We start from the raw sequence: 27,372 nt of genomic DNA, 5'->3' as shown, positions 1-27,372 counted from the left end.
TTCACAATTGGAAATTTTATTGCTGTAACATTCAACCTAGAGGTTGTTTTGGGATTTGTTGTTGATGGCCATCGTTGACTAATGATGGCTAAATCATATAGGCTATTAATATTAATATTATTATTATTAATAATAATAATAATAATAATAATAATAATAATAATAATAATAATAATAATAATAATAATAATAATATAGGGTTATGACTTTCTTTCTGCAATTTGTTCTCACAAGCGCCATTAGTTTTCAGTTATTTTTGTTTTAATTTATTCTTATAATTATCATCTTTCGATTCAAGTTTTGATAAATTAGTATAGATAATTAAATATTAGGTGTATTGTATTATATGAATACCATTAGATTTATGTTATTTCAAGAAATTAAGAATTAACCCTAGGCTTGAGATTTATCAATTTGATTATAGAATTTGGTGAGTTTTTGGGTCTAGGCTAGATATATAGAAATATGGGTGTCCACGGACTCGTTTTCTTACGAACATTGTATATTTGATAGATTAGAAATATTCTGATGCATTGAAGAAAGGAAAAGCATTGATGAATTAGCTTGCTTAATTTCAGTTCTTCGGTTGAGGTACGTTATGGTTTATTCTATATCATAGAGAGACTCTTAATAGTGATTGATAGTCGTTGAGTAATGTATTGAAGTTTTCTATGCATTTAATTATTGTGGTTTAGATGATTGATATGTTGTTGTGATTGATTTGCAATCCCAAAACCGTGAAATCCATAAATTTGAACTTGCCCTATCAAAAGAGTTGCCTTAAATACAGAAGGCTTGATGAAATATTATTAATGAAGTGGAATGTGATAATAAAGAATGATAAATTAATTATATAATGGGATCGGGTGCCACGAGCCAGCACGATATATTTGGATAGGGTATCACGAGTTGGCATGATATATTTAGATTGAGTGTCACGAGCTGACACGATATTATTGGATCGGGTGTCACATTCCGACACGGTAATATTAAAGAAAAATAAATTAAATGACTGAATACTACCCAATCTCAAATAACCTGTTTTCCAAAAGACCATGGTGTGGAGGCCTGAGTCCTCATTTATACTCTTGATATTGTTGATTGATTACGTAATCATTTTATTGTGTTGTCATTTGATCTTGATCTTGTTGTTTGCCACTTGATAAGTGCTATAGTTGATTTTCAATATTACTTTATGCATATTAATTTTTATTTTGAGTCAGCCGATGACACCCGGTACAATTCACAATTGGAAATTTTGTTGCTGTAGCGTGCAACCTAGAGGTTGTTTTGGGATTTGTTGTGGATGACCATCATTAACTAATGATGGATAAATCATATACGGTTTGACCTTTCGCATTATTGTCGTATTTCATATGTTGAAAAGCTAATATAAGTTGAAATTGGTAATTGTTGGTCTGCCCACCCAAAAAGTTAAATGTGGGTGCCACTCATGGCTTATTTTGGATTGTGACAGCATGAAAAAATATGGCGGAGAATCATAAATATAGACATTGAGAGTGCGAGGATCGATACTTGGATTAAATCAAAGAAGGAAATGATGGACTAATTCCTTCCTAGGAATGCTTCATGGATTTCTAGAGACCTTTTTAAGAGACCGGTGAAAAATATATTTGTTCGTAAATATATCACAAAATTTACTTCCTTAATGTTGGAGATACAAAATATTTTCAGATGAAGATAAAATGCATAATTTCATTTTTGGAATGCAAGCTTGGGCACAAAATAAATTGAGAAAGTAGAATGTTAGTGATTTGTCTAGTACAATTGTTACTGCCGACTTATTTGAATTTTCGCTCAACTCCTCAGATTCTAAAATTTCTACTTCTTCTAAGACTAATAAAAAGGTAGAAAACAAAAAGGAATGAAGGAAAGAGGGACGAAAATATTATGTGGACAAGAAAAAGTCTTCGATGAATACTGGAAACAAGAAGAACAAAGAAAAAGATGATAATTCTAAGAATTGTTGGACTTGTGGTTGATCGCATTTGGCAAATAGTTGTCCCAATTATGAAAGGATTAACGTTATACTTGTTGGTAACGTGAATAAAACTGAATGAGAGAAAGCAATCATGGCTTCATTTGCAAATTCATTGGGTTTGTCATTTAATCAACTATGTTTGGTGAATGTTGGTGAGTCGTCAAACTCTACTAATCCTCATGCTTCCCTAATTTACATTGAAATGAAAGTTTATGGAAAGCATGTTGCGAAAATGGTGGATAACGGAGCTACTTACACATTTGTTGATGTCAAAGTTGTTTCCAACTATGTACTAAAGTTGAAGAAAAGTCCATGGTACGGCCAATTGTTAAAGCCAACTCATAAGCAATTATGAAATGACTTCTAATGTGTTGATGGTCGCTGAAAGTTGGACTGAAAAACATAATTTTATGGTTATGGTACTAGGAGATTTTGAGGTGATACTTGAAATTGATTTTTTTGAAGAAATATCACTTTTTTCTTTTTTCACATTTGAACTGAGTGATGATCATGGATAATGCAAATTTTAATTTTAAAAAGGTTGTTCATTCCTATAGATAATCTGAGCAAGTTGAGCAAGACATGCTAGTTTACTAAGTTAGACCTTAGGTTAGACTATTGGCAGGCTAGGATAGTGGAGGATGATGAACCTAAAACTACATGTGTAACTAGGTATGACTTATATAAAAAACTTTTAATGCCATTTGATTTGATAAATGCCCCAATAGCTTTCTGTAATTTAATGAATAATGTGGTGTTTGAGTATTTTGATAATTTTGTTGTAGTCTACTTAGACGATATTTTATTTAAAATCGATCTCGAGATGAATATATTAGACATTTGAGTGTATTATTATCTTGTTTAAGGAGTACAAACTCTATATTAAGATGGAAAAGTATGAATTTGCTAAAAAAAAATAAAGCTCCTTGGGCATTTGGTATGTCAAAACCAAGTGCGCATGAACTCAATAAAGGTGCATGCCATTGTTGATTGCCAGGCCCCAAACAATATCAAAAAATTGAGATCATTTCTAGATTAGGATAACTAATATCACAAATTTATTGCAGGATATTCGAAAAGGACAAAATCTATAAATTTATTGAAAAAAAATATTGTGGCTTTGGTCGGAAAAGTGTGATACGATGTTTTAATTTTTGTGGAAAGCCATTTTCTCAAAATTGATATGGAAGTTGCTTGATTTTGATTTTTCATTTAAAGTACATATTGATGCTTCTAACAACGATACTAAGGCATATTGGTGCAAGAAGATTATTTGGTGGCCTTTGAACGTCAAAAATTGAATGACGCGAACATAGATATTCTACTCATGAGAAGAAAATGGTAGGAGAGGTGCATTGCTTGCAAATTTGAAGAGTGTATCTTTTGGGTACATGCTTTGTTGTGCGTATTGATATTGTTGCAAATACAATATTTTTTTCAAGACACAAAAAAATTAAATCCAAAACATGCACAATAGCAGGAGTTCTTGGCAAAATGCGATTGTGTGGAAACATACACAGGGAAAGCACAACCATGTTGTTGATACCTTAAGCAAAAAAGAGGTATTTTCTTTCATCCATTCTATTTCTGTACTTGAAACTAATTTCTTAGATAAAATTATATTGTGTTCTATAAACGACTCATTGTATGTGAAATGATGATTCAAGTTAAGGATAGGACTCTTAGAAGGCATTAGATCGAAGATGATATTCTCTATTTTAAAGAGGAGAGTAGTGTGGTACCTTAAGGTGTGGACTATATAAAGACATGATGAAAGATGCACAGGATACTACTTGGGCTGATCATCCATGTGTAGAAAGAATGATAGCACTATTATGCTGTGTTTATTTCTGGCCATAGATGAAAGAAGATATCGAAGCTTGTAAGGAGACTTGTCATGTATGACAAATGGACAAAAAAATGCAAGAAGAAAGCAAGTTTGTTCAACCTCTTTCCATTCTTGAAAGGTCACGAATGTCTGTTTCGATCAACTTCCTTTTTAGGCTTTCGAAGGTGGACTGAAAAGCATCGATTATGATGGTGATAGACAGGTCATCTAAATACTCTATTTTAATTGCTGCCCCAATCTTATGCTTGTCTGAAGTAGCTACTAATTTATATTATAAGTCGTGATTAAGCATGTTGACTTGGGGTGTATATATACATCCAATCACCACATTTTATTTATGATTTAACTAAATTCTAAATAAAATTTCATGACTATCCATGTGTTTGTTATATATTTATTGTGAACTAATAGATATGACTAGGTTAATTTTGGCCATAAACAACAAGGAAAGACCCAAAAGATAGATTAAAATACAAAGCAAAGTGTCCCAAACTAAAATGCAGCCAAAAAGACTATAGAAGTGTAGTCCACGACACGAGGGAGCTATCCATGCGATGGACTCCGCACCGCACCAATCATAATGTGAGATTCTAAAATCAAAATTTCATGCGATGAATTTGCGATGCACGAATGTAATGCCCCAAAAGTCAAAAAGTGCATTTGGATGGAAATAATGCAGAAAAATTACTGGTGCAGGCTCCTATGAGATGATCTACAGATTATACAAAGTCCTACGATCCGTAGGAGGGTAGTCGTAGGTAGTCCTGACACTTAAGAAAAATTTGAATTTCAGAGGATGGTGCACAAGGCCTGCCTACGGACTGTACCAGGTCCTACGGTCCATAAAAGATAGTCGTAGATGGGTCCTTGAACTTGGAAGAAAATCAAAGTCTCAGAACATTTTCTAAGGACCAACAGGACCTACGAACCATGGGTGAGGTCGTAGGTGAGATTCAGAGAGTCTGTTTTCAAGCTTGTACAGGACGAATGATACCTACAGCTTGTAGAAGAGTCTACGGACCATAGGGCGTGGTCGTGACCAAAGTTCAGAAACTTTGAATTTTGACCTGATTTACACGAGCCTACTCGATGATCCGTAGAAGGACCTATGATACGTAGGTGAGATCTATAGTTCAACTTTGCATATTTATTTCAGGGATATTTTTGTCAATTTCTATTATTTTAATACCTAAGTTATGTCGTTTTGGACTATTTCCTAAGGCCTATAACTATCCAAACCCTTCAATTTCTCCCGTTCTCTCTCATTCACTTAAAATCCCAAAAGTTCTCTCAAGAATTTCTCTCTCAAATCTTCTTCTTCAACCAAGCTAGGGTTCAAGGATTCAAGTCTCCTCTTTAAATTTCAAGCTAGAATTCTATTGAAGTATGTGGGAATTTCATCCATGGAGTCCTAAAGTATTTTCAATTCCACTTTATTATTTCTTTATATATCCTAAGTTTTTGATTATCTTGCATTAGGTTCAATCAATTATGGTTTATTTCACTTCTATTGATCTTATTATACATGATTTGATTTTAATTACATGTTTTTGATGAGTTTCTCATGAACCCATGCATTGTGCCTATTTTATGATAATGACTATGTTTGAGAATTATGCATGCATCATGATTTATGAACCATATTTTAAGGATGATTTTAGATAAAATATCAATGTGAATTTTATGAAAATAAGGTTGCTTCAAAAGGTGAAGTATTCATATCATGAAATATTTTAATGATTTTCTATGAAAAATCCTATCACGATTTAGATGCTTAGATAAGTGTCTTTATGAATATATTATGAAATCATGATTTATTGAAGGAGCTATTTTTATTATTTTCAAGTATGTTATGATGAATTTGTTCTTACAAGATTATTACCATTTTCAAACATTATGCTATGATTATGACTATTCTTATTGAGAGTATTACCTAGCACTGAGTTCGACTAGCGATGATTATCTAGGTCCCAAAACTACGTGCCCCCATAGGATTTACCTTAATTGGTCCTAGCTAGTGATCTACAAATATCTCATGTTAATGGTCCTTACCTTGGCAAGTAGGATAATCTCTTTTCGATGTGGGAGGAATGACACTGGACTCCATATTATAACTCATATAATTTATGTCGGTTAATGGTATATCTCACTTATATTATGTTAAGCTTATAATTTTCTTACAAATATTACATTGACCATGTTTTATCTTTCAAACGATGGTTTAAGGTATTATGTCATGTTTAGATTGGTCATTGCATTATCATATTTTATATCAAGAATTGCACATTCTCCATACTCAGTACATTCCATAGTACTGTCCACATACTTTTTTTGTTTATATTATTTTATAATATAGGTCACGATGCTCTCAATTTGGCTCACGGTTAGTATTGGATCCTACCTACGTTACTGCTTGGTGAATCCTCATGGTTCGGGGACATGCCACTTTATTAGTTCCTTATAACTTTTTATTTTCAGACTTCATTCAATTTTAATTTATTTTGTGAGCTAGGGCTTGTCCTATGCCACACATATGATAGTAGAGGCTATGTGATTTCTAATTTATCAGTCCTTATACTCAAATTTCTCTCCTTTGAGATTGCTATGATGAGATTGTTGTTGAGACTCATCTTTTTCTTTCAGTTTTCTTTGATTTATCTTGTTATCTTAAGTTATGCTTATGCTAAGAGGCTAGTTTAGGGACTTTCAGGATCCTATTCGTCATATCATATCTATGGTTTAGCTTGAGTCGTGACAAACTGGGTATCAAAGAATCAGGTTCAAGTATCCTAGAGTGTCTGACAAGCCATGTTAAATAGAGTCTTGTTCATCGGTGTGAAGCGCACCACATCTATGAATAGGTGGCTACGAGACCTTTAAGAAACTTCACCTTTTTCATCACTCTTAAGTCATGCAATAAGTTGAAATCTATAAGGTTTCCTGCTAACTCATGTTCTATGTGTTTCAGAATTATGCCTTCAAGAAGAGCTCCATTGAGAAGGAATGTGAATCAAGATGTGGAACATCAAGCACCTTAAGCTTCGATTGATCCGAGCAAGTCATCATGTCGAGTTTAGGACTTCTTTCCAAGTGCTTGACCAAGTCACAGCGACACAAGCCAACCGAGAGTTGGTATCTCTCATGAACCTAAATATTGGTATGACGACAATAAGGGTTCGAGACTTCACTCGGATGAATTCTTCGAAATTCCATGGTTCTAAGGTGGGCGAATATTCACAAGAGTTTGTTGAAAAAATCTAAAAGATCATGGACATCATAGGTATGACTTCGGTGAAGAAGGCAGAATTACCCGCTTATCAATTGAAGGGAGTTGTTCATGTTTGGTTCAACCAATGAAAGCAAGAGAGGGCTATCGATGCAGGTCTGGATTGGGACAAGTTCAAGGGTGCTTTTCTAGACCATTTCTTTCCCCTTGATATGAGGGACGCTAAAGTACAAGAGTTCATTAATTTGAAACAAGGTAATATGAGTGCAAGAAAATATGCTTTGAAGTTCACTCAATTGTCCAAATATGCTCTAACAATGATAGCCGATTCTAGAGCTCGTATAAGCAAGTTTGTTTTTGGTATTATGGATATGGTGGTCAATGAGTGTAGAAATACAATATTGATCAAGAAGATGGATATCTCAAGATTGATGAATCATGCCGAATAAATTGAGGAAGAGAATCTTAAAGAGAGGGCTAGAGATACTAAGAGGGAAATGACCGATATTGGTGACTTTTCTTTTCGAGGCCTGGAAATGATGGTCATTCTTAGTTTCGATAGAAGTAGTCCATCCCGACTTCATCTAGTGTTCCATGTTAGAAGTTCAACAAAGATAGAGTGTCTAACCCAAAGTCTCAAGGAGGAGCTTCTAGTGGCTAGACTGTCCCTGCATGTAGGAAGTGTGAGAAGAACCATCAAGGAGATTACCTATCCGATCTAGATGCATGTTTTGGTTGTGGTAAGATATGTTATAAGATGAGAGATTGACCTTTAGTTTCTAATAAGTGTAGAAATGGTCATCCACAGACTCAGTCTACTTTTTTAGTGCATCCGGTGTTTCATGTCTCCTTATTAAAGAAATATATTGGTGATCCTATTTTCTATTGTGCCATTGGAAAGCATTGGTGTGAAAGAGAGTATATCGTATGAAGATATTCCACTTGAGATTTTAGATCATCAAGTTCGAAAGATGAGAAATAAAGAAGTTGCTTTCGTTAAAGTTCTTCGGAGGAATCAGCTAGTTGAGGGTGCTATATAGGAGGTCGAAGCTGATATGATGTTCAATTATCCTCATCTCTTTTCCTCTGCTTCAGTTTAGCTTGAGGTATTAAGTTTCCTCATGTTCACTCTTTCAGATTTATGCATTTCAGTTATTTCCATATTTCCATATGCATGCATGTTCATAAAATCAATTTTTAAGTCACGTTTTAGCTTGGGGTTAATTATTCCTTGGCGTTTATGCATTTTGATGTGTTTTGCATTCATGTTAGGTTGTTAGATCTCTTTCCCTATTCTATTCATGCTAGTTTGAGACCCATTCAAGGACGAATGTTCCCAAGGAGGAGATATATTGTAAGACCCTGAAGTTGGAAAGTCGTAATGAAGGAAAAAGCTATAGAAAAGTGTTCTGGTGCAAGTTCTGTGAGCCGACCTATGGACCGTAGAAAGTCTTACAGAATGTAGGAGGGTCTTGTAGGTAAGGTTCTAAGTTAGGAAAAATTGGCTAAGTATTAGGTTAGGCTACGAGTGGCTTTTATGGATCGTATAAGGTCCTACAGTCCGTAGAAGGAGGTCATAGGAAAAGCCCTGTAGAAATGACAATTGTAGTAGCCAAAGTATGATTCCACGAATGGTTCTACGGACCGTAGGAAGTTCTACGGGTCGTAGGATGGCCTGTAGAGTGAGGATCAAAGACAATATTTTTAGAGTTGTGCAGGACGAGAGCGTAGATGACCCGTAAATTTTTCTATGACCCATAGACCAAGGTTGTAGGGTTGGAGTAGCAATTCGAGTAGCTTCAATTTTGGTGCACAATTTTCACAGACATTTTGGACGACTCGTGGAAGACCTTACGGACCGTAGGTCCCATCCTAGAGTCATTCCGACAGATTTAATTCAGAGATATTTTAAAATTTTTTCATTCTTTTAACTCCTAAACTATGCCATTTTGGGATACTTTGAACGACCTATATCTACCCAAACCCTTCAAATTTCCTCCATTCTCTCCCATTTTCCTAAATTTCTCTAAGAGTCTCAGGGTTTTCTATCCAAAGACAATCTTACTCTCCAAGCTAGGGTTTCAAAGAACTCAAGTCTCCTCTCAAGTTTCAAGCTAGATTTCAATGAGGTATGTTGGAATTTCATCCATGGATCTTCTTCCATCCATGGAGTCCCAAAGAATATCCACTTTCACTTTATGATTTCTCCCAAAATCTTAGGTATTTTGATGATCTTGTATTGAATTCTTTAAATTATGCTTTTGTTCAATCGCAATGATTATTATGCATAGCGGGAGGTTTAGTGCACCGGACTGTCCTTTTTTTTATTTATTGATCCTTACCTTGGCAAGTAGTGGGACAACCTCTTTTCAGTATGAGGAAGACACCAGACTCCATGATATAACTCTCATAATTTATGTCGGTTAACAATATCTCTCATAAAGTTTTATGACTCCTCTATGTTATGTTTACTTGATGAATTTCTTATGAGTTTGCATTTACCATGTCTTATGATTCAAAAGATACTTTTAAAGGTTTTTACTATATTTAATTTGATCATTGCATTATTATGATTTACGTCATGCATTGCATATTCTCTGTACTCAGTACATTCGATAGTACTGACGCATACACTTTTCCTTATATTATTTCATAATATAGGTTACGACGTTCCTTCCCATTCTCGGGGTTAGTACATGTTCCATTTGACGTTGCTTGCTTTGGTGAGTCCTCATGATTCGAGGGCGCAACCACTTATGTCGTTTTTTATTTCAGACTTATTTTACTTTCAGATGTTTTGGATGAGCTAGGGCTTGTCTTATGTTCCGTCTATGTTAGAGGCTTGTCAGACTAGACTAGTATGATTTCTTTTTGTTTTGGATGTTATGTTTGGATTCTCTTTTATCGAGATTACTACTTTTGAGACTGATTTTTCGCATTTAAGTTTACTCTTAACTATCATGTTATCTTAAGTCTTGCTATGTTATGCTAAGAGGCTTGTTTAGGGTTTATGGGGATCCTATTCGTCATACCACATCTAGGGTCTAACTTGGGTCGTAACAACAAGATTGGTTTACTCTATACAAATAATAGAAAAATGAGTTTTGTAGTGACCCAATTCATATATTTTCAGTTTTGAAATATTTTGATCCAATATAAATAGAATTTTGTCCCAAACATATTTTAGAATTTATTTCTAGATAACATCTTCAAATTATCATGCATTTTTTTATAAAAAAAAAACTTGATTCCTTTCTGTCTCGAAGAGTCAGATAAATTTTCAATAAAAGAAAACATATTTTCTGGCATAATTGATTTATTAAAAGCACTTATTAAAGTCCTAAACTCATTTTGGGACTTAGGATCACCAATTTCGAGAAAATCATTCAAAAACGATTTATATGATCATAAATTGATTCTTTTTCTAACAAAGCCTAACATATTTTCCTTGAAATTTGACCCCATTTTTTTTGATAATCACAATTAATTATATGATTTTGTTTAAAAAGATATACGAGTGATAGATTATCCAACTCAAATCCCACAAAAAAATATGCATGAAACACGGATCGTTGAATTTTTGGGGTTAAATTTGTGATAATAAAATCCTAGATCTTGAAAATTCAATTATTCAAAAAACTAGAAGGCCAATTTTTATGATATATATTTTGTTGGAAAGCTCTCAACGAGATCTACAAAATTCCTAAGGTTTCATGCAAAACTAGGTAGATTCAAATTTGAAATATTGCAATTAAGATTGATGATTACTCAAAAAACTCTATTTTTCATGGATTGCATACAAAACATGTCTACGATCGAAACACGAGTCTACGTCTCTGATACCAATGCACTATTGAATCATAACTACTAGTTTAGGAGACCTATGAGTTTCTCTGTAGCGAAAGCTCTATCACAACTACAATATATATCACCGATCGTCGAAAATACTCACGTAATAAATAATTTCTCTTTGTCTAGGACCTAAATATCCTAAGTGATCCAGAGTATATTCTCTCTTAAATAGCTAAACCCTAGCCTTCATATATATTATGGTGGGAAAACCATCTTTTTTCCAACAACCATAATGATGTATTTATACATTATAGACTAGGATTTATTAGGAGGACAACTAATGAACAAACAAATTAATTAGCACTCCTTGTGAATGGAACTGGCCCAATTGCTATTTCCAACAATCCTTTATTTCAGTTTCTTTTTTCGTATTTCAGAATACACGTCTATAAAGTCTGTTTGGATTGACTTAAAAGTTAGTCAAATCATGTTTTAAGTTATTTTTTAATTTTTGAAAGTGTTTGTCAAATAAAAAAATATTTAAAATAAGTTAAAATTTACAAAAAGAAGTCAAAAGTTAAAAGATTGTCCCCCTACTTTTTTCTTTTTGCCTTAAAAGTTACTTTTATAAGACAATCCAAACAGACTCTTACTTCGGTAATTAGATTGACGGGAATAGTTTAGTCACGCGACTCTAGTTTGGGTCGAGGCAATGGTCCTCGATCTACAACTTTGACATAAATTGTACATGTTCCGTGGAACTATATAAGTTGTACGTGTTCCATGGAACTAATAAATAATCATCCAACTATTTGTTAACGCATCTCAAAATTTAAATCAACATATATAGTGTTAAAAAGAAGAAATTAACACGCATAGGCATAGCATATATAGAATGATATCAATAGTAATGGTGACGTTACAAATTAGGCCACTGTGGGTACGTCCAACTTTAATTAATAATTAAATTGATTAACCACCCTACAGTTAACACGGATTTCGCCATTTGTTCCAGTTGGTGGTGGTAAGCTTCCCATTTTGATCATGGAGTTCTTAAAATCCTCAAAAAATGCAGATGGATCGTCCACATAATTCTGCACAATTTCTCTAGTGTTGTCATCATCTCCAGTTGCTAGGACTTGATCAGAAACAAGCAAGCCTTTTCCTGAGAGAAGATTAACGTAGTAGTGATTGTCGAACGTTGATGGGGTCATGTCATCAAGATTTGCTAGTGTGGTGTTATTGTTAGCTGAGCACAGTTGTTGCAGTGACTGCAAGAAATCCAAGTTCATGTCTGAATTGCTAATACCCACATTATTGTTATTTAGCCTGGAGCTAAATGTAGCACATCTGGCCTTCCCAATAGTATGTGCACCTGACAGAGTGACCATGTCTTGAAGAGAAAGCCCAAGATTTTGAAAGTTGGAAACAAGAGTGGCTACATTTGAGTTTGGTCCTGGGATATTGTTATTTGCTGCTGTTTTGCTTGCTGTTAAACTATCCTTTCTTCCCATTTGCACTTCCCACCCCAAGCCTCCTGACTGCAATACATGCATGCATTACTGGAAAATTCCAAACATTATTTTTAACGCTTAAGTCATTTTAAAAGCAAAAGGATAGATATATACCAGGACAACAGAATCTCTAGCAGCAATAGCAAGAATATCAGCACAAGTTACAGTCTGGGGACAAGCATATTCTAGATCAGCTTTGATGGAATCAATTACTTCAAAACCCCTTAATGAGTTCAAGTTTGGTGCAGCTGTTTTCTCTCCGCTAAAATTAGGGGTATCGTCCAGTAGTACTGATGCATCACATCCCTGAAATACTTTTAGCATAAATATTAAACAGAGAAAATATTCACACACAAAAACAGACAGAAGAAAAAATGTGGGACTTGCATTAACGAAACAGTCGTGGAAATGAAGACGAAGCAAGGAAGCAGCCATTCTGGGGTCTTGTGATACTGCACTTTCCACCCATGAAAAGATGATAGCTTCAGCTTCTGGGCAGCTGTTTAGGTACAAACCAAAACTTAACGCGATGGTTACACCATCAATGCATGTTTCCTCCAACTTGTTTGAAACAACATTTCCACTTGCAAATGTTACTGAAAACTTGATCAGTAGCATCATGCAGAAAGAAGCTAAGTAGAAGGAAGCCATTCAATATCTACCGTAACTTGATGAGAAAGTTGTGTATTTGAAGTTAATACTGAAAGTTGAGGCCTTAAATAGAGAAATTGCTCACTTCAAACAGAAAAAAAAAAAGGAAGAGCAGTTGAGAAGAAGACACAGTCCAAGGCTAATGAGTCAGGTCCCATGGTGTATAGCAATCTACCTAATACCAACTGCTCTACATCTTGTGAGAAAGGATGAAATTAGAGTATCCTATCTCACTTGCAACATGTGATTACTGAACAAAATGATTTGCTATTCATTGTTTATTTGTTTATGCAACTTATCGGAGTTACACTTTCGAGCTAATAGGTTTACAAAAAATTACACTTTGGAGCTAATAGGTTTACAAAAATGAACACCAAAGAAGGAGTCCAACAGCTAAATCATTGATGTACAATGAAACCTATGTGTTATGTAAGGCAGTTCTTTGAAACAGTATGTAATTTGAAACAAAATCTCAGCTAACAGAACATCTTTTCATAACCATAACTAGCTGAGAATACATACAGTTCTCAAGGACAAACCATGGTCAACTAAGAAAATAGTATCTTTTCAGGCTTAAAGAGGTTCCCGATCGACAAAATTGGGATCGTACATCTCATATTCATAATCTGCATCAAGGTCCTCCGTTGTTCTGCCAAACACAAAATGCTTTGTTCCCATGGTGGTGAATGGCATCAGACCAAAAGCTCTAGAAGTTTTGATCTCGCTGGTACTCTTTCTTTGAGCCTCGGCACTAATTTCAGTCTATACATGACCAAAAACAACGAATAAGGTACATTTCATGTATTCCGTCACCTATATTAGTCGATAGATTTGATTACAAACCTTGCTCCTTTTGATGAGAATTCCATCCTCCATGATGAAGTTAGCTAGGAACCTCACATTCTGTATTGCAAACTTGTTAAAACGTATAAATCAGATGACTTCGTTAGGCCAAAATTACAAGGCAATACTTGGGAGGAAGACACGACTTGTATGTTTGAAAGAAGCAACCCAGTACTTGGGAATGTGATATTTAGTAACAATAAACTGACCAACAGAGAAACTTGAGGTTATGTATATCAAATAAGCAATATATGTGATCAAGGGTGTTTCCACATGCAGCTATTGGGGTGCATGTATGGATAAATTTTGAAGACATACATGGTCAAAGTGATGAAGAACCAAGAATACCAACCCTGAAATAAGCTTTGCACAAAGCTTCCTCTGTTGTAGTTTCAAATTCATCCCTTTTAAAGGGCTTGCGAACTCCTGGTTTTCTAAGATCAAGATCCTGCAGATAATCATGAAAATCTTGGAGGTGGACATGGAAGCACCATAGAGAATATAGTGCAAGAGAGGACAAATTAAGTTATGGCAACAAATTAATGCCATCCATAATTTGCTCTTGCCACAGAGAATGAAGCTTGAAACAAGGTGTACTAAGAAATAAACACTTCGACCATACAATTTTAGCACAGCCAAAACATTTGACGGAAGCTGTTGAAAGACAATGGGTGCAAGATATACAAAAACCACAATGAGACCTATCCTCAAATGGAAATGACACTCAAGATGCTAAAAGCATGCCAGAAATGCTACCTCGTCTCTCATACCATGATTCCATAAATGTTTCCTGGCCGAAAGGTCATATCTGCTCTGTAAGCATAATCATCTTTTTCTACTTCATCAGGATCAAACTCAAAATATCTGGCTTCTTCCTTCAACTTACCATCTATCCCATCTGATAATGTATCAAAACTCTCATCCAGACCATCCAGTAAACTAGATCTGTTCCCAGAACTAAACATGGAGCCTGGCCCAGATCTACCATAAGCCTTTTCATCCCTATCAAGCTTTCTGAAAAAAGAGTTTGAACTTGGCCTGTTCCCCGTACTATCACCAAAAAGTCGTCTTTCAAAGTCAGAGTGTTCGAAAGATAACATTCGTAATGTCAGTTTGGATTGCCCAATATGAAAGGCAGACAATTTACAAAGGAACAGTGTGGCCAGTCTATCTTGATGTTGATTTCTTGTTATCTTATTACATCAGTATTTAAAGTTCGTATCATTATGCTTTTTGGATCCTCCTCAAGCTAAGGCAAATTACTATATTCTTAGTGAACTGGAAAGTATGAATAGTTTATCTAAAACCTAGTTATCTCCACTCCTCAAATTATCAGTGATTGGAAAAAGGTCACATTGGAGAAGCTTCACCCTTCACATTATATTCAATCAGACAAAATTCTTTGTCCTATAACTCTGTAGACTACAAGCACATACTTCATTTTGAAAATCAATTAAAAGTTTCTATCTTTTTGTATTTAAAAAAAGAACTAGTATGCAAACCAAAAGTATGTAAGAAATTCAGGGTAGCTGAAGACAAAAGCTTTTTGCTTCACAAGCATGAAAAGCAAATTGGTTCAATAGAAAATCGCTGAACAATGATAGAATTCAATATAAACTCAAGAAAACTAAACTTGCACATTTTTAGTTATAAAAATTGCAACTTGGCATGACAAACTATGGAATTTGATAGAGAATTGAATAAATAGTACCTACCAATATTTGGAAGTGCAGGAAAGGTCCTGAAAACTTGAGGATGATGATGAGAAGAACGAGATAGGCAAGCATTGGCAATCCATAAGGCATCCTGTATGAGCTTCATTTTGCCTACAATAATGTAATAATCCTTAACCTTACAGAATTCATTATTTTGATAAACCATTCAATCTAGCAATTAGCAGACTCCAGCTTGAAACAGAGTTGATTGATTTATTCAAGTTTTTATGTAACAAATAATTCCAAGCAGTGGTGAAGGTGGAATTTCTCCAAGGGTTTTCAAACTTTGAAGAAGTAAATAAAAGAAAATCGATAAATGGGTTCACCGTAAATTTAAAATCAAACTACATAATATTTCGCTAAAGCATAAAAATACTTTGTAATAGAACTAACAACTATATATTGTAAAAATTAATATAAAGAAGTTAACAAAAGAAATTCTACTAGTAAAAGCATAACTCAAGTATTTTTTATAATAGACTCATTAGGTTAATTTTGAGATGTGGAAGCTGTTTTTGGTACTTGATGAAAATATCTCTCCATTTTTGCCATTGAAACTTGTATTTGAATTGTAAAATATTGTAATTAAAAGAATAATCACACTACACAAAATCATAAACAGAACAGACTGTTAGACGATAAACTAAACCCATTTCTAATATGATCTAGAATTCTAGACACACAAAAAAAAGTGGAGTTAAAGTTACTGGACCTTTAAAACTTCATTTGTTACTTCACGTTGATGCTCGGCCTAAAATGCATATATTTAGTGATTATTTGCTTCATATTTTAGTACTTTTAATCGTTGTTTGAGTATTAATTATAGTGATTTGTACTTAATTATATTTTTACTGGCACATTGGAGATGAAATTTGCAGCAAAATTGGGTGAAAATGTTAAAATTACAAAAAGATCAAAGAAGACTCACGATGAAAGACAAAATAATCTGACTCAAAGTGGCCTAATGAATGGAATACTTATTATCTAATGATTGGAAGAAGAAAATATTTCGTGCAAATTGAAATGAATGAAGCAAGCAGCTTAAAGAATTGCACTATGACTCTATGAGTTGTCTGTGGAATCACAATTATGACTCCACGTTCGTCACCTTCATTCAGCGCGCAACAATGCGAGGCACTGGTGCCGAACTTCAATTTACCAAGTGCACAACCAGCAGACGCGCCACCGACGATGCCCAAAGGGGTGGTGAAGACTGACCTCCGGGAAGGATGTATTTCTAACACGAGAGTCTTGAAACATTAGACCAAATCCTGATATATTGTTTTGGACCCAAAAAAGGTGTCTACTATAGCCCAATTAGGTTTCTCAACTGGGCTATAACCCAAATAGGCTGTGAAAAGGCATTTGATATTTTATCGTCCAAAACATTTATTCTTTGTATAACTTACAAAAAAAATCTCACTAATTTAGTATCTAATTACCTTCTTTTCCATCGCTTTTCATTATTACAAAATATATCAGAATTTAGACTTTAGATACATGGAGTTAAAATTAGGTATAATTTATTCTAAATACACTATATTCAAGTATCTGACTCTCTGGCTCACCTCCCTCCTATCTCACTCGCCACTCTCCTCTCTTCCTGTATCTGGTATCCCAGATACATAAATCTAGTGTGATCCACATGTATCTGGGATACTTAGACTATCTCGCTCGCCTCCCGACTATCTCGCTCGTCCCTTTCCTCCTCTCACCCACTTCTCTTCCTATTTTAGTGTATCTGATAATAAAAATACATATATCTAGGTGTATCTGACTTGAAATCTGATATGAAATGGAGAATTCGTAAATATGGTAAAAATATTTGTCTAATTAGGTAGTTTTTCCTTATTCTTCTTTACTTGGTACAAATTTAACTTGTCTAACATTGGTTATGCTGAAAAAGTTTTAGAAATCATTTGTTAATTTTGTGTAATCACTTCTTACTCAAGTGATTAGAATTTATAGTTGCATTTACCAGTCACTTTGGGATCTTCATTAATTTCCTCTTAAGTTATTTTAAAGGGATCTCCTTTTTGACTAATTTGTATATTTTACATGATCGACGCTTCAGCAATTTTTTCTTTTTCCACGTACCAAGCTGGAAATAAACATTGGGCTAATTAATAATGAAACATACCTACAGGAAAATGCCACTAACGTGATATAAGAATAAAAAACAATGGACAAAAAAACATTAATATCCAGCTACAATGAATATTTCAATGGAGTGTCTGGCAGAGAATATTTGAAAATTCATGTCCCTTTACAGTGAAATCCAATTATTTTTGTTGAATTCTGATTCCTTATGTAGAATTCTCAAGCCAGCTTTTCCATCGCATTCTTCATGTTAGTTTTGTTTGGTTGTAAGATCAGTAGTTATCTGGTTTCCTTAAAATAAATTAAAGTAACTGCTTAATTTTGACTAAATATGGCTACAGAAAATGCTACAAATTAAACCTCCGTGTGTGTGTTTCTCCTAAAATACAATAAGGTGTACATGTTTGGCAACAGATAGAATGTTTCATTTAGAAAATTAATCATTGATCCATGTCAATTCACTTGATAGAAATGGTGATGCTTAGTATTTATCTTTTCTTTTGAATTCATTCAAAAAGTTTGAATCAAAATGAAACATGCAGCTATGCGAGTGTGTGTGTTTAATTCAATGTTTGTGCGATGAGACTCAAATGTTTGCCAACGTTAAATTATTCGCATAATCAGCCACTTATTTGAGATCGGACAAAAGTGATGATATATTTGCAATATATATACATGGCATTAAGTATGGGAAAGTTGTTTCTCTAAAAGGTTCTTTTTACATCCTTTCCAATATGAGAACATTTCTGATTATTTGCTTTAAAGACTATAAGAAATGACACGTAACTAAGTATAACAGCATTAATTAATTAGTCATTTTTTGTTGTTTAATTATTGTCATGTGATTTGGCATTGATAAATTATGTGATGTTTCCTCTTCTAATTAAAACGACATAACACATGATATGACAGAAATAATTAATAACGTGCACATAATTTTGTATATATGGTTTAAATTAAAAGGAAAAAAAATCTTTGAAGAAGCTCCATGTATAAATATATATAATATGGAAGGATGGGGAATATAATTAATAGGAAGGTATAGAGTAGAAGGTGTGGAGTTTGGTGAGCAGGCATATATCAAAGTTGGAATCAGAATAGTGTAGGCAAGAAATGATGCTTGGCTTGAAGTGGCATATGGTATTAAATTGAAGTGGACATTTCAAGCAAAAAGAGTGTCAGAGATGGCTGTAGTAAGTACATTTACTTGAACTATGCATTTAAAATCTTTAACAAAATCTGATGCCATGCTCCTACTCATCATCATCATATATACATAAACCCTTGTCCTTTGCCCTCCTACTCATGAAAGCTCCTTCAGACTTGCCTTGAAATGGAACATTGAGCCATCAAACACACACGTCACCCTCTGCTCCTAGATAATCAACTCATGATCAAACAAGATCAATATGGAATTGATTCTCTCATAGCTGCTCTACTTATATAGAGTTGATGATCAACAAAACTAGCTAGTTACATACCATCGAGAGGTGGTGGAATGGATCATGAGGTTCGCTCACCCTTGATCAGAAGTTAATTTCATGTTTGATTAATTCTTAGAATGGAGAAACCTAATGGGCTTTAATTTTGGTAGCTGCAAATTTAGATTAGTCGAGACAGTTATACTTAAAAAAAAAAAAAAAAGGTAATAGCTCAAAAGTTAGTAGAGAGCTAGTATGATTTCTTATTAATTTCGTACGGTTGGCTTACTGTACGTTAGATATAATAAGAAATTAATGAATAATTTGTGGTTTGAAATTGTCTCTTATTTTCTCCAGGGAGAGGTTAAAGTTAAAAAGATATAGAGAGATGAATTTCATCCAAGAAGAGAAGAGGGGAAATTTCAAATAAAGCAAATCTGACAACATTTTGTGGTTTTGGCTTCTTTCTTACCCTGCTTTTATATATATTCCTATCGAATTAACCAGCTAAGCTTTGAGAAAAATGAACTCGATCAATGAGAAAACCCTAAAGTCCTGGATTGGACAATATGTTCTGCTGATGTCAAGAACAAATGCACATGCATGCAATTTCAGTAATTTTAAGGGTACAGAAATTATATCCCACCCACCCCCCCCAAAAAAAAAAGAAAAGATAAACACATGAAAGAAGATGAGCGCGAATATACAAATTAAAGATGAAGAGCCAGAATCTTCAAAAATATGAAATATGAGTAATTAATTACACAAAGAATCCTGCTATATATTATATATGAGAGAAGTAGCTAATAAACGAAAAGAATTTAATTGCTATGGTTGATTAAAAAGCTAGTCATTGTACAACATTAATTAATCAGGGGAAAAGTCTCTAATAATTAATTAACTGTTGATGGGGTTCCTATCTAAAGATAACCTCATGATTACTGAGATGTTCATCAGTTAATTAAGTAAAATAACATACCAATTGATCTCTCCTAGCTTACTGATCTTGATCTTTTGGATGTGTGGGCCACATTTGGGATGGCACCATATCCTGCAGAAGCCCATGATCTCTAGCCAAAGACGAAGTAGATGGCGAAAACATTCTCTCTTGGGATGAATTAATAGTTGAAAACAAGGACGAATCAGTAGTAAAGCGGCTTATAGGTGGTAATGTTGGTGTCTGAAAGTAGCTGGTCGATTGTTGTTGATAATGGAATTCTGGGAAAAGCAAAGAGGAAGTACCACCAAGGCCAACACCAAGGCCACTGTAGCCAGTGGTTTCAGGAAGAATGCCAATGCTGCCACGTGGCGTAATGGGGCATGGATGTGTGTGAACACCTTCATAAGTTGTAACAACTATTGATGGATCTTCAGAAGACCTTTCCACTCTCTTCTTCACACCACATGTTGCCGTGGTGCAACGATAGTAGCTCCTTCATTGTTCAACAACAAATTCAAATGTACTAATATTATATATTAATAAGAATAAAATTGAAAAGTAAGAAAAAGCATTCTGTTATGATTATATATATATATAGAAAAGCGGTGGATAATTAATTAAGAAATATAGTTTGCGTGTTGGTGTGGTGTGAATATACATATACATATACATATACCTGGGAAATGGGCTGTTTTTGACAGCTTTTTGACCGTACTTTCTCCATCTAAAACCATCATCCAAATGATCAATTTCGCTCTTCGTCATGAACGCAAATCTCGGCTCTCTTTCCCTCTTTTGCTTCTTCTTTTTTGGTTTTAACCTAATTGATTAAACAGTACCCGTCATTCAATCTTATATATATATATATATTCCCAATTTAATTTGCATAAGGAGAAAAACTCCATTAAACGTAAACCAACAACTTCCTGGATTTTGTTGACTAATGCATAGAAAAACATTTATTTAAAATATTAAAAAAAAGAAAAAAAAAGAGACTGTCTTTATCTATAAAGACGGTGGAAAATTAATTTAAGGCTCACTGTTTGTTATCGATCTTGTTCTGATCATCGTCATCAGGTTGTTGGTCTAGTGTTTTAGTCATCTGTTGATCATCACTGGCTACAACTTCAGTTGATGAAGAAGAGATGTCGGAAGAATTAGGAGTATTAACAATCTTCAACAAGGGTACAGAGGGAGGAGGAGGAGACTGAAGCAAATCGAATATAGAAGAAGTAGTGATTGGATCATGAGAAGCAAACATGCTCTCTATTAAGCTTAAAGAAGAAGAAGAACCCTTTTCGGTTTCACATGGTAACATCTCAAGCAAATAATTATTACTCCCAGCTGGAATCTCATCGGAAAATAAAGCACTCATCGTCTTTGTTGTTTTTAGCTTCTTCTTTTCCTTCTCATCCATAGACGAACTTGATCAAAAGCATAGATTCTTCTTCATTTCTCTTTTGCTCAAAACTCTAGCAACTCTCTTGTTACTGTAGAGGAAAAGGTAGTGAGAGAAAGTTGAGACTTTTTTGTATAGCCTTTTGTGCTTTGGGTTTCAAGTGTGAAGACACCACCTTTTTTGTTTTGTTTATTTATTTGGTCCCATACATGGGGGGTGGAATTGGGATTTTTATTTTTCCACCTAGGAGTTCGAGGTGGACCGGTAAATGCCGGTGGACTGCGACTCTGTTCAAATGGAAAATAATTGCTCGTTTTGACCCTAGGTAACTTTATTTAATACTATTTCATTATTACTTGCAATGGCAAATACATATAAGCGCTGCATTTAAATATTTTAGACTCTCTAGCCCTCCCTGGTACATTTTTTTATTCTTCAATTTCGAGTTATAAAATTATACTGAATATATTATTATTGATATTATTTTTTAAGAATACATTAACTAAGTAGTTTCTTAGTCCAATAGTAGAGGTGGAACTTGCTTGAGTTTTTTGCTACATTCTTGATGATGATTTGATTCTTCCTGAACACACATATATTTAAAATTGAAACTGATATACAACACGCTATTAATATTTTTAAATCATCAATTTCAATATATATTAAACTATTTTAAAGGATGACTAGTATTCATATCCGCGCATTGATACATACTTTAGTAAATATTGATTTATTGAAGATTTCGAAATTCAATTTATTATAAAATGATATTGTAAAATTTATATGGGAGAATGTTCATTTAGCACGTTGATAGGTAATAACAGAATACTTATAAAAATAAATCAATATATAAGCTTAGTTCATTGTCTAAATTAGACAATAATAATTTTTAGCATTATTTTATTTATTAATTTTTTAACTTATTCAAAATAATAAATACTCATACAATTCATATTATTCTCTGGTTAGCATAATAAAGATATAATAAAATTTAATCGTTATAATCAAATAAAATGTAACTAAGAAAAATCCTACAATTATGATAATGCTAAGCATAAAATTAAAAAAATTTAATCACTTGAATACTAAATTGTAGAGATGCTATTCAAATTTTTAAATTTATTCCTTCAGTTTTTTAATTATGTAATATTTTATTACTATATAATTCTTACATTTCCAAATCAATTTCAGATAACTCATTGAATGGACAAGGAATATAAGAAATTGAATGGACAAGGAATATAAGAAAGATAATCTTATAATATTTAAATTTTATTGCAAGAAAAAATCATTAAAAAGATAAGCAAAATCAGTGAGAAAAAAAAAGTTATTGCATATGTATAGTTTTCAAAATTTTAGGAAATATAGTTAAGAATTAAAAAATAATCAAAATCTGCTAACCAAATATAATTTTTAACTTACCAAAAAAATAGAATAGTGTCAATAAGAAAAAGTGATCAACATGTTCTGTCAAATTATTTGAGTGATTATTACATATAAACTCAATTTAATGAATATGGATATGCATAGATAGAGAAATAGAAGGGGAAGGAAAAATTGTCCGCGTGAGGAAAGGAAATGGGACAAGTGGGGAAAGTAGTGATTTCAAAGTCTTCTGCTATCAAAAAAATAAATAAATGCCGTAAATCACAATTTTAAAAAATTACAAACACAACTACTTTTATTTTTTTTATTTATATATAACATAAATAGGAAAAATAAGGCCAAACACGAAAAAAAAATATTTTTTTAAAACGATAAATATGTATTCCTACATTTTAGGCGTAGCAGTTATTTCAGCCACATATTTATAATTAGTTGTTTTTTTCAATAAAATTAAAAAGTATCCTTATCCTTTAAAATATTCTTAATTTTTAATTTCTGATTTTAAAGTATTTTTTTTAGTTCAATATTTTAAAAAGTTTCCATCATGAATGGAGTAGTTATTTTAGCCATATATTGATAAAGTTTATAATTAGTTAGTTAATATATTTTTGTTTCTTTTCTGATTTTATCTTCTTCTTTTTTGCTTAAAGTTAAAAAGTATCCTTATTCCTTATCCCTCTTCATCGTTGGAGTTCTGACATCGGTGGCTGCATATCTCATTTCCATCTCTGTAGCAAAATATAAGTAGACTAATATTAGTTTATAAGTATATACTCATGGGATCTCAAAGGGAGAAAATTATTTTATTAGTAATAAATTGTAACACCTTAATTTTCTTTTCTATTTTTAATATGCTAAGTTGTCACAAACTTTACATGCATGTAAGTTTGTAATAACATATAAATATTCTACTTAATCATCTATAGAAAAAACGTTATTTTTCTTTTGCCCAAACTTGAATATTAGTATAGTTAACAAATAAATAAAATAAAGAGAAAGAGTAATATTTTTTGATAAATTTTAGGAATCAAAATTTATTTTTATAGATTTGACTCACACTCAGACTCACTGCAACTCCATTAACTACAATGCAAATTAGTTTCACATTTTTTAGGCATTTTACTTCCCAATTAGATTGCAAAGCATTCATGGACTTATCTTGGCATTACTCATTACATTCCAAATGATGTTAGCAATATATTTGATATATCTTATCCATCTAAAAGTGAAAGTCGCAAATGAAGCGATAGAAAATGCATAAAAACAATGCTTAATCATATCCGAAGCTAAACTGTACGACAGACAATCATTTCGCTATGGGCCTCTTCAGTAAAACTGTAATCATAAACAAATTTCGTCTTTAGTTTAAAAATAACTCAAAAACAGAAAACACATTCACCAAAATATTACTTATATATAAAATTGTAAATTTCATTAATTTTGGTTCCTATAAACTGTGGTGGAACCAAAATTTTCACTTAGGGGGTTCAAGATATGAATAAGCAAACACAAATATTTATTAGAACTCTTGCTTTGTTCTGAATTGAAGAACCTTTACTATTTTGATGGTGTTATAGTGTAAGTTATTGTCTATTATCAATTGCTATGTTGAATTTGGACTATAGAATACGGATTATAGGGCACAGATTGTAAAAAAAAAATGTTTTCATGGTGATTTCAATCTCTTTCTTGAGTTTTGTTTAATGTGGGTGTTGGGTTGAATTTCTCTCCTGATTGTTCATGGTTGTTGGTTGATTTTTGATGACTGATCTGCCTTTAGAGACATTGTAATTGAAGGTTGAAGATTTTGATCTTAAACGATTAGAAGAGATAAAGGACATAAATAGTGAGTTAGATTTAGGCTAATGATAAACAAAACTGTCAAGAGAAGTTATTAGTGGGTTACATTTTAATTCAAATTTTGAAATTTAACTTCATATAGTACCGTGAATTTCAATTTTTGTATTACTTTTTTGTTAATATATATATTTAATTATTTTTTTAAAAATTGAAAATTCAAGAATAATTATGGCGCTGACACGTGACACTTTTGCCTCTTCTATTATATATAGATAGATTTGTTGGGTGTGTTTAGAAGATAGCTACCGAATTAAGCTTGCTAAGAAATTTTCTACATGTTCAGAAAGGATAATAAGTCCACAAGTACGGAGCCAAAATGGTATATATGTATTTCAAGTAAGCAGATCAAAAAGTAGTAGTAATAATTTTTTGGCACCCCCTGTTGGGGGCCGTGTCAGTGATTTGACGGTTCACACCAAACGACTTTTGGTCTATGACTCATGTTTTTTTAAAAAAACATGTCACATTTATTGTCAGCGACAATTTTTTTGTCTTTTTAATATTTGACTGCGTTACTGAAAAGTCCAACGACACGATCTTTCATTTAGTCTTTTTAACTTCTTTTATAAGTTGTCGAGGTATTAGAGACATGTTTCAAACAAATTCCTTTTAAGGTTTCACTATTAATTTGCGGAAAATTCCTTATTTTAGAATCATTTACTTCTCCACTTTTGTTTTTCTTTGAAAATAATATATGACCAGGCTCATGTTAGAGTTGAACCTGCTTCATGAAGTTCTGTCTGGAGTAGGTTCGGTTAGATACAATTGTAGACCTGAAGTGGTATAGAGGTGTTGAAGATAAGGATCACGATGAAGCTAAGGAATGGGTTGAACAACATGGTCCAACTGTTAGGAGTCCTAAAGACCGTTAAAGAATGTTAAAGAGTTAGAGTTAGAATCAGACTCATTGGTGGAAAGTTAGAGTTAGATTAAAACTAGGCTATGTAAATGTTGTGATTGTAAGTTGTAATTAATCTCTATACTTGTAATCGTATTTGTATTGTAGTTTAACTCTAAGTTTAGCTAGCCAAGAACTCTACAACTCTCTCAGAAGCATGTACTCAATTTTGTATTTATCAATACTATTCTTGATTTCTCTCAATAGTTGTTGAGATTTCTACATGGTATAAGAGCACTTGTAAGCTCTTCCTCTCTCTAAAGTATTGAATCTAAAAGAAAAAAAACAACAGCTACATGCTCAAACTGCAATGCCCCCCTTACCAATACTCCATCCACCTCCTCACTTCACCATCTCATTGACTCCTGTTTCATTAAGATTAAGCCAACAAACTATCTCATATGAAGGACACAAATGATGCAGTTGATCAGGTGATGAGTCTAACTTATCTCATCATAGAGAATGAATCAATTAAAAGTACTTGTTCCATTGGAAAGACAGCTGAGATAACTGTAGCTGTTGAGAAGGATGTAGAAGATAGTGACAACATTGATGACTGGAGGAGAAAGATGTGTTGCTAAGGAGTTGGATCTCAGGTACCTTGATAGAAGAAAATATGTACCTGATTGTGGGCTACTCAACTACCAAGGAGATGTTACAATGCTTGGAAGATGCCTATCTTCAAGCAACAAAAGATAAAGAGTTTCAGCTCAAACAACAACTACAAAGTGTTAGGCTAGTGTCACAACCCAAACCCCGTAGGCCGAAACTAGGGTTCGACCTGGACCCCCGTATACATACCAATCAGCTAGTGTCAAATCAAACTATAAATAAAGTGATACTACTCACAAAAATCCCAATGAATTAAAACTTTTCCGTGTACGTATGACCTCTTTCATTCGTACCATATCATAAAATGGCACGTAAGCCAATAAGGCTGTTGTAACATAAAAACATTTACAATATGCCGTATAGACACCACCGAAACAAACTCACAAACAACCCACATACATATGTCTACAGACCTTTGAGAATAGTAACAATAACATATGGTGGGACAGAGCCCCTACCGTACCCCTAGACAAATAAATATATACATATTAAATGACCAATATCAAAAGTTAGGCTCCAGAACAGTGGAGCGCTCCCAACATCGCTGAGTGGAAACCCTAAGCCAGCGGATCTCCAAAATGAACATCTGTACGTGCGGGCATGAAATGCAGCCCTCCGAAGAAAGGAGGGTCAGTACGATATATGTATTGAGTATGTAAAGCATGGACTGTAATAAGTAAAGTCATTACCAGAGCAGAATGTGCAAAAATGAGCAAAGTATCCAGAAATATCAAAATGCTTATCATAACCACAGATAAGGTATGTAGAAAAATATATGCCATATCTGGCGCCATTATGGGACTCGGTGAACAAATCATGATCGTCGCCCCATCACAGCGCCACAGCACATCATAACTCCAGAGTAGGGAATATCTCCATAATAGATCATATCATATCAGATGGTCATATCAGATCATATCATATCATATGTGTACATGGCACATCATAACTCTACAAATCCCATGTACAGGTCGTACCTTTCCCCACGTCGGGGCATGATGAACAATGCAAAGAAGTACGCATGATAATAAATCCTGGCCTGGGCTCAGCGAAGGAAGTATTGAGGCATCCACGAGTGGAGTAGTGGAAAACTATATGCAATTTAAATCATATTTGAGACTCGATCAAAATGAGCTATCATTCAAAATCAAGACAAGAGTCATA

The 27,372-nt window shown here is 33.5% G+C and overlaps 3 protein-coding genes across 3 annotated transcripts; all 3 read right to left on the bottom strand.

Moving 5' to 3' along the window:
• Positions 1-11,735: 11,735 nt before the first annotated feature.
• On the bottom strand, positions 11,736-13,567 carry LOC129887390 (peroxidase 40). The gene is made up of 3 exons (XM_055962470.1): positions 12,771-13,567; positions 12,498-12,689; positions 11,736-12,410 (listed from the first exon to the last, which is right to left on the bottom strand). Exons 1-3 carry the CDS (start codon positions 13,032-13,034, stop codon positions 11,826-11,828), a joined length of 1,041 nt encoding a protein of 346 aa, XP_055818445.1. The 5' UTR covers positions 13,035-13,567; the 3' UTR covers positions 11,736-11,825.
• A 1,074-nt stretch (positions 13,568-14,641) lies between these two features.
• Positions 14,642-17,219, bottom strand: LOC129884234 (uncharacterized). The gene is made up of 3 exons (XM_055958564.1): positions 17,161-17,219; positions 15,593-15,703; positions 14,642-14,927 (listed from the first exon to the last, which is right to left on the bottom strand). Exons 1-3 carry the CDS (start codon positions 17,217-17,219, stop codon positions 14,642-14,644), a joined length of 456 nt encoding a protein of 151 aa, XP_055814539.1.
• Positions 17,220-19,891: 2,672 nt separating this feature from the next.
• Positions 19,892-21,648, bottom strand: LOC129885013 (probable WRKY transcription factor 48). The gene is made up of 3 exons (XM_055959259.1): positions 21,094-21,648; positions 20,730-20,873; positions 19,892-20,546 (listed from the first exon to the last, which is right to left on the bottom strand). The coding sequence occupies exons 1-3, from the start codon at positions 21,468-21,470 to the stop codon at positions 20,111-20,113; spliced, it is 957 nt and encodes a 318-aa protein (XP_055815234.1). The 5' UTR covers positions 21,471-21,648; the 3' UTR covers positions 19,892-20,110.
• Positions 21,649-27,372: the final 5,724 nt, after the last annotated feature.

This window comes from Solanum dulcamara, chromosome 4 (assembly GCF_947179165.1).
Source record: "Solanum dulcamara chromosome 4, daSolDulc1.2, whole genome shotgun sequence".
Classification (NCBI taxonomy): domain Eukaryota; kingdom Viridiplantae; phylum Streptophyta; class Magnoliopsida; order Solanales; family Solanaceae; genus Solanum; species Solanum dulcamara.
Note: the sequence above shows the minus strand (reverse complement) of the source record. Positions and strands in the feature narration are given on the sequence as shown.

Excerpts from the sequence above, each read along its gene's own strand:
- LOC129885013 (XM_055959259.1), bottom strand. The coding sequence starts at position 21,470 with ATGGATGAGAAGGAAAAGAAGAAGCTAAAAACAACAAAGACGATGAGT. Across the intron at positions 20,874-21,093 it reads AACAAGATCGATAACAAACA|GTTAAAACCAAAAAAGAAGA; the intron begins GTGAGCCTTAAA and ends TTAATCAATTAG. Across the intron at positions 20,547-20,729 it reads AAAAACAGCCCATTTCCCAG|GAGCTACTATCGTTGCACCA; the intron begins GTATATGTATAT and ends TGAACAATGAAG.
- LOC129884234 (XM_055958564.1), bottom strand. The coding sequence starts at position 17,219 with ATGTATCTGGGATACCAGATACAGGAAGAGAGGAGAGTGGCGAGTGAG. Across the intron at positions 15,704-17,160 it reads GCGAGTGAGATAGGAGGGAG|GCAAAATGAAGCTCATACAG; the intron begins GTGAGCCAGAGA and ends ACATTATTGTAG. Across the intron at positions 14,928-15,592 it reads TCCTGCACTTCCAAATATTG|TACGGGGAACAGGCCAAGTT; the intron begins GTAGGTACTATT and ends TTTTGGTGATAG.
- LOC129887390 (XM_055962470.1), bottom strand. The coding sequence starts at position 13,034 with ATGGCTTCCTTCTACTTAGCTTCTTTCTGCATGATGCTACTGATCAAG. Across the intron at positions 12,690-12,770 it reads TCCACGACTGTTTCGTTAAT|GGATGTGATGCATCAGTACT; the intron begins GCAAGTCCCACA and ends AAAGTATTTCAG. Across the intron at positions 12,411-12,497 it reads CTAGAGATTCTGTTGTCCTG|TCAGGAGGCTTGGGGTGGGA; the intron begins GTATATATCTAT and ends CATGTATTGCAG.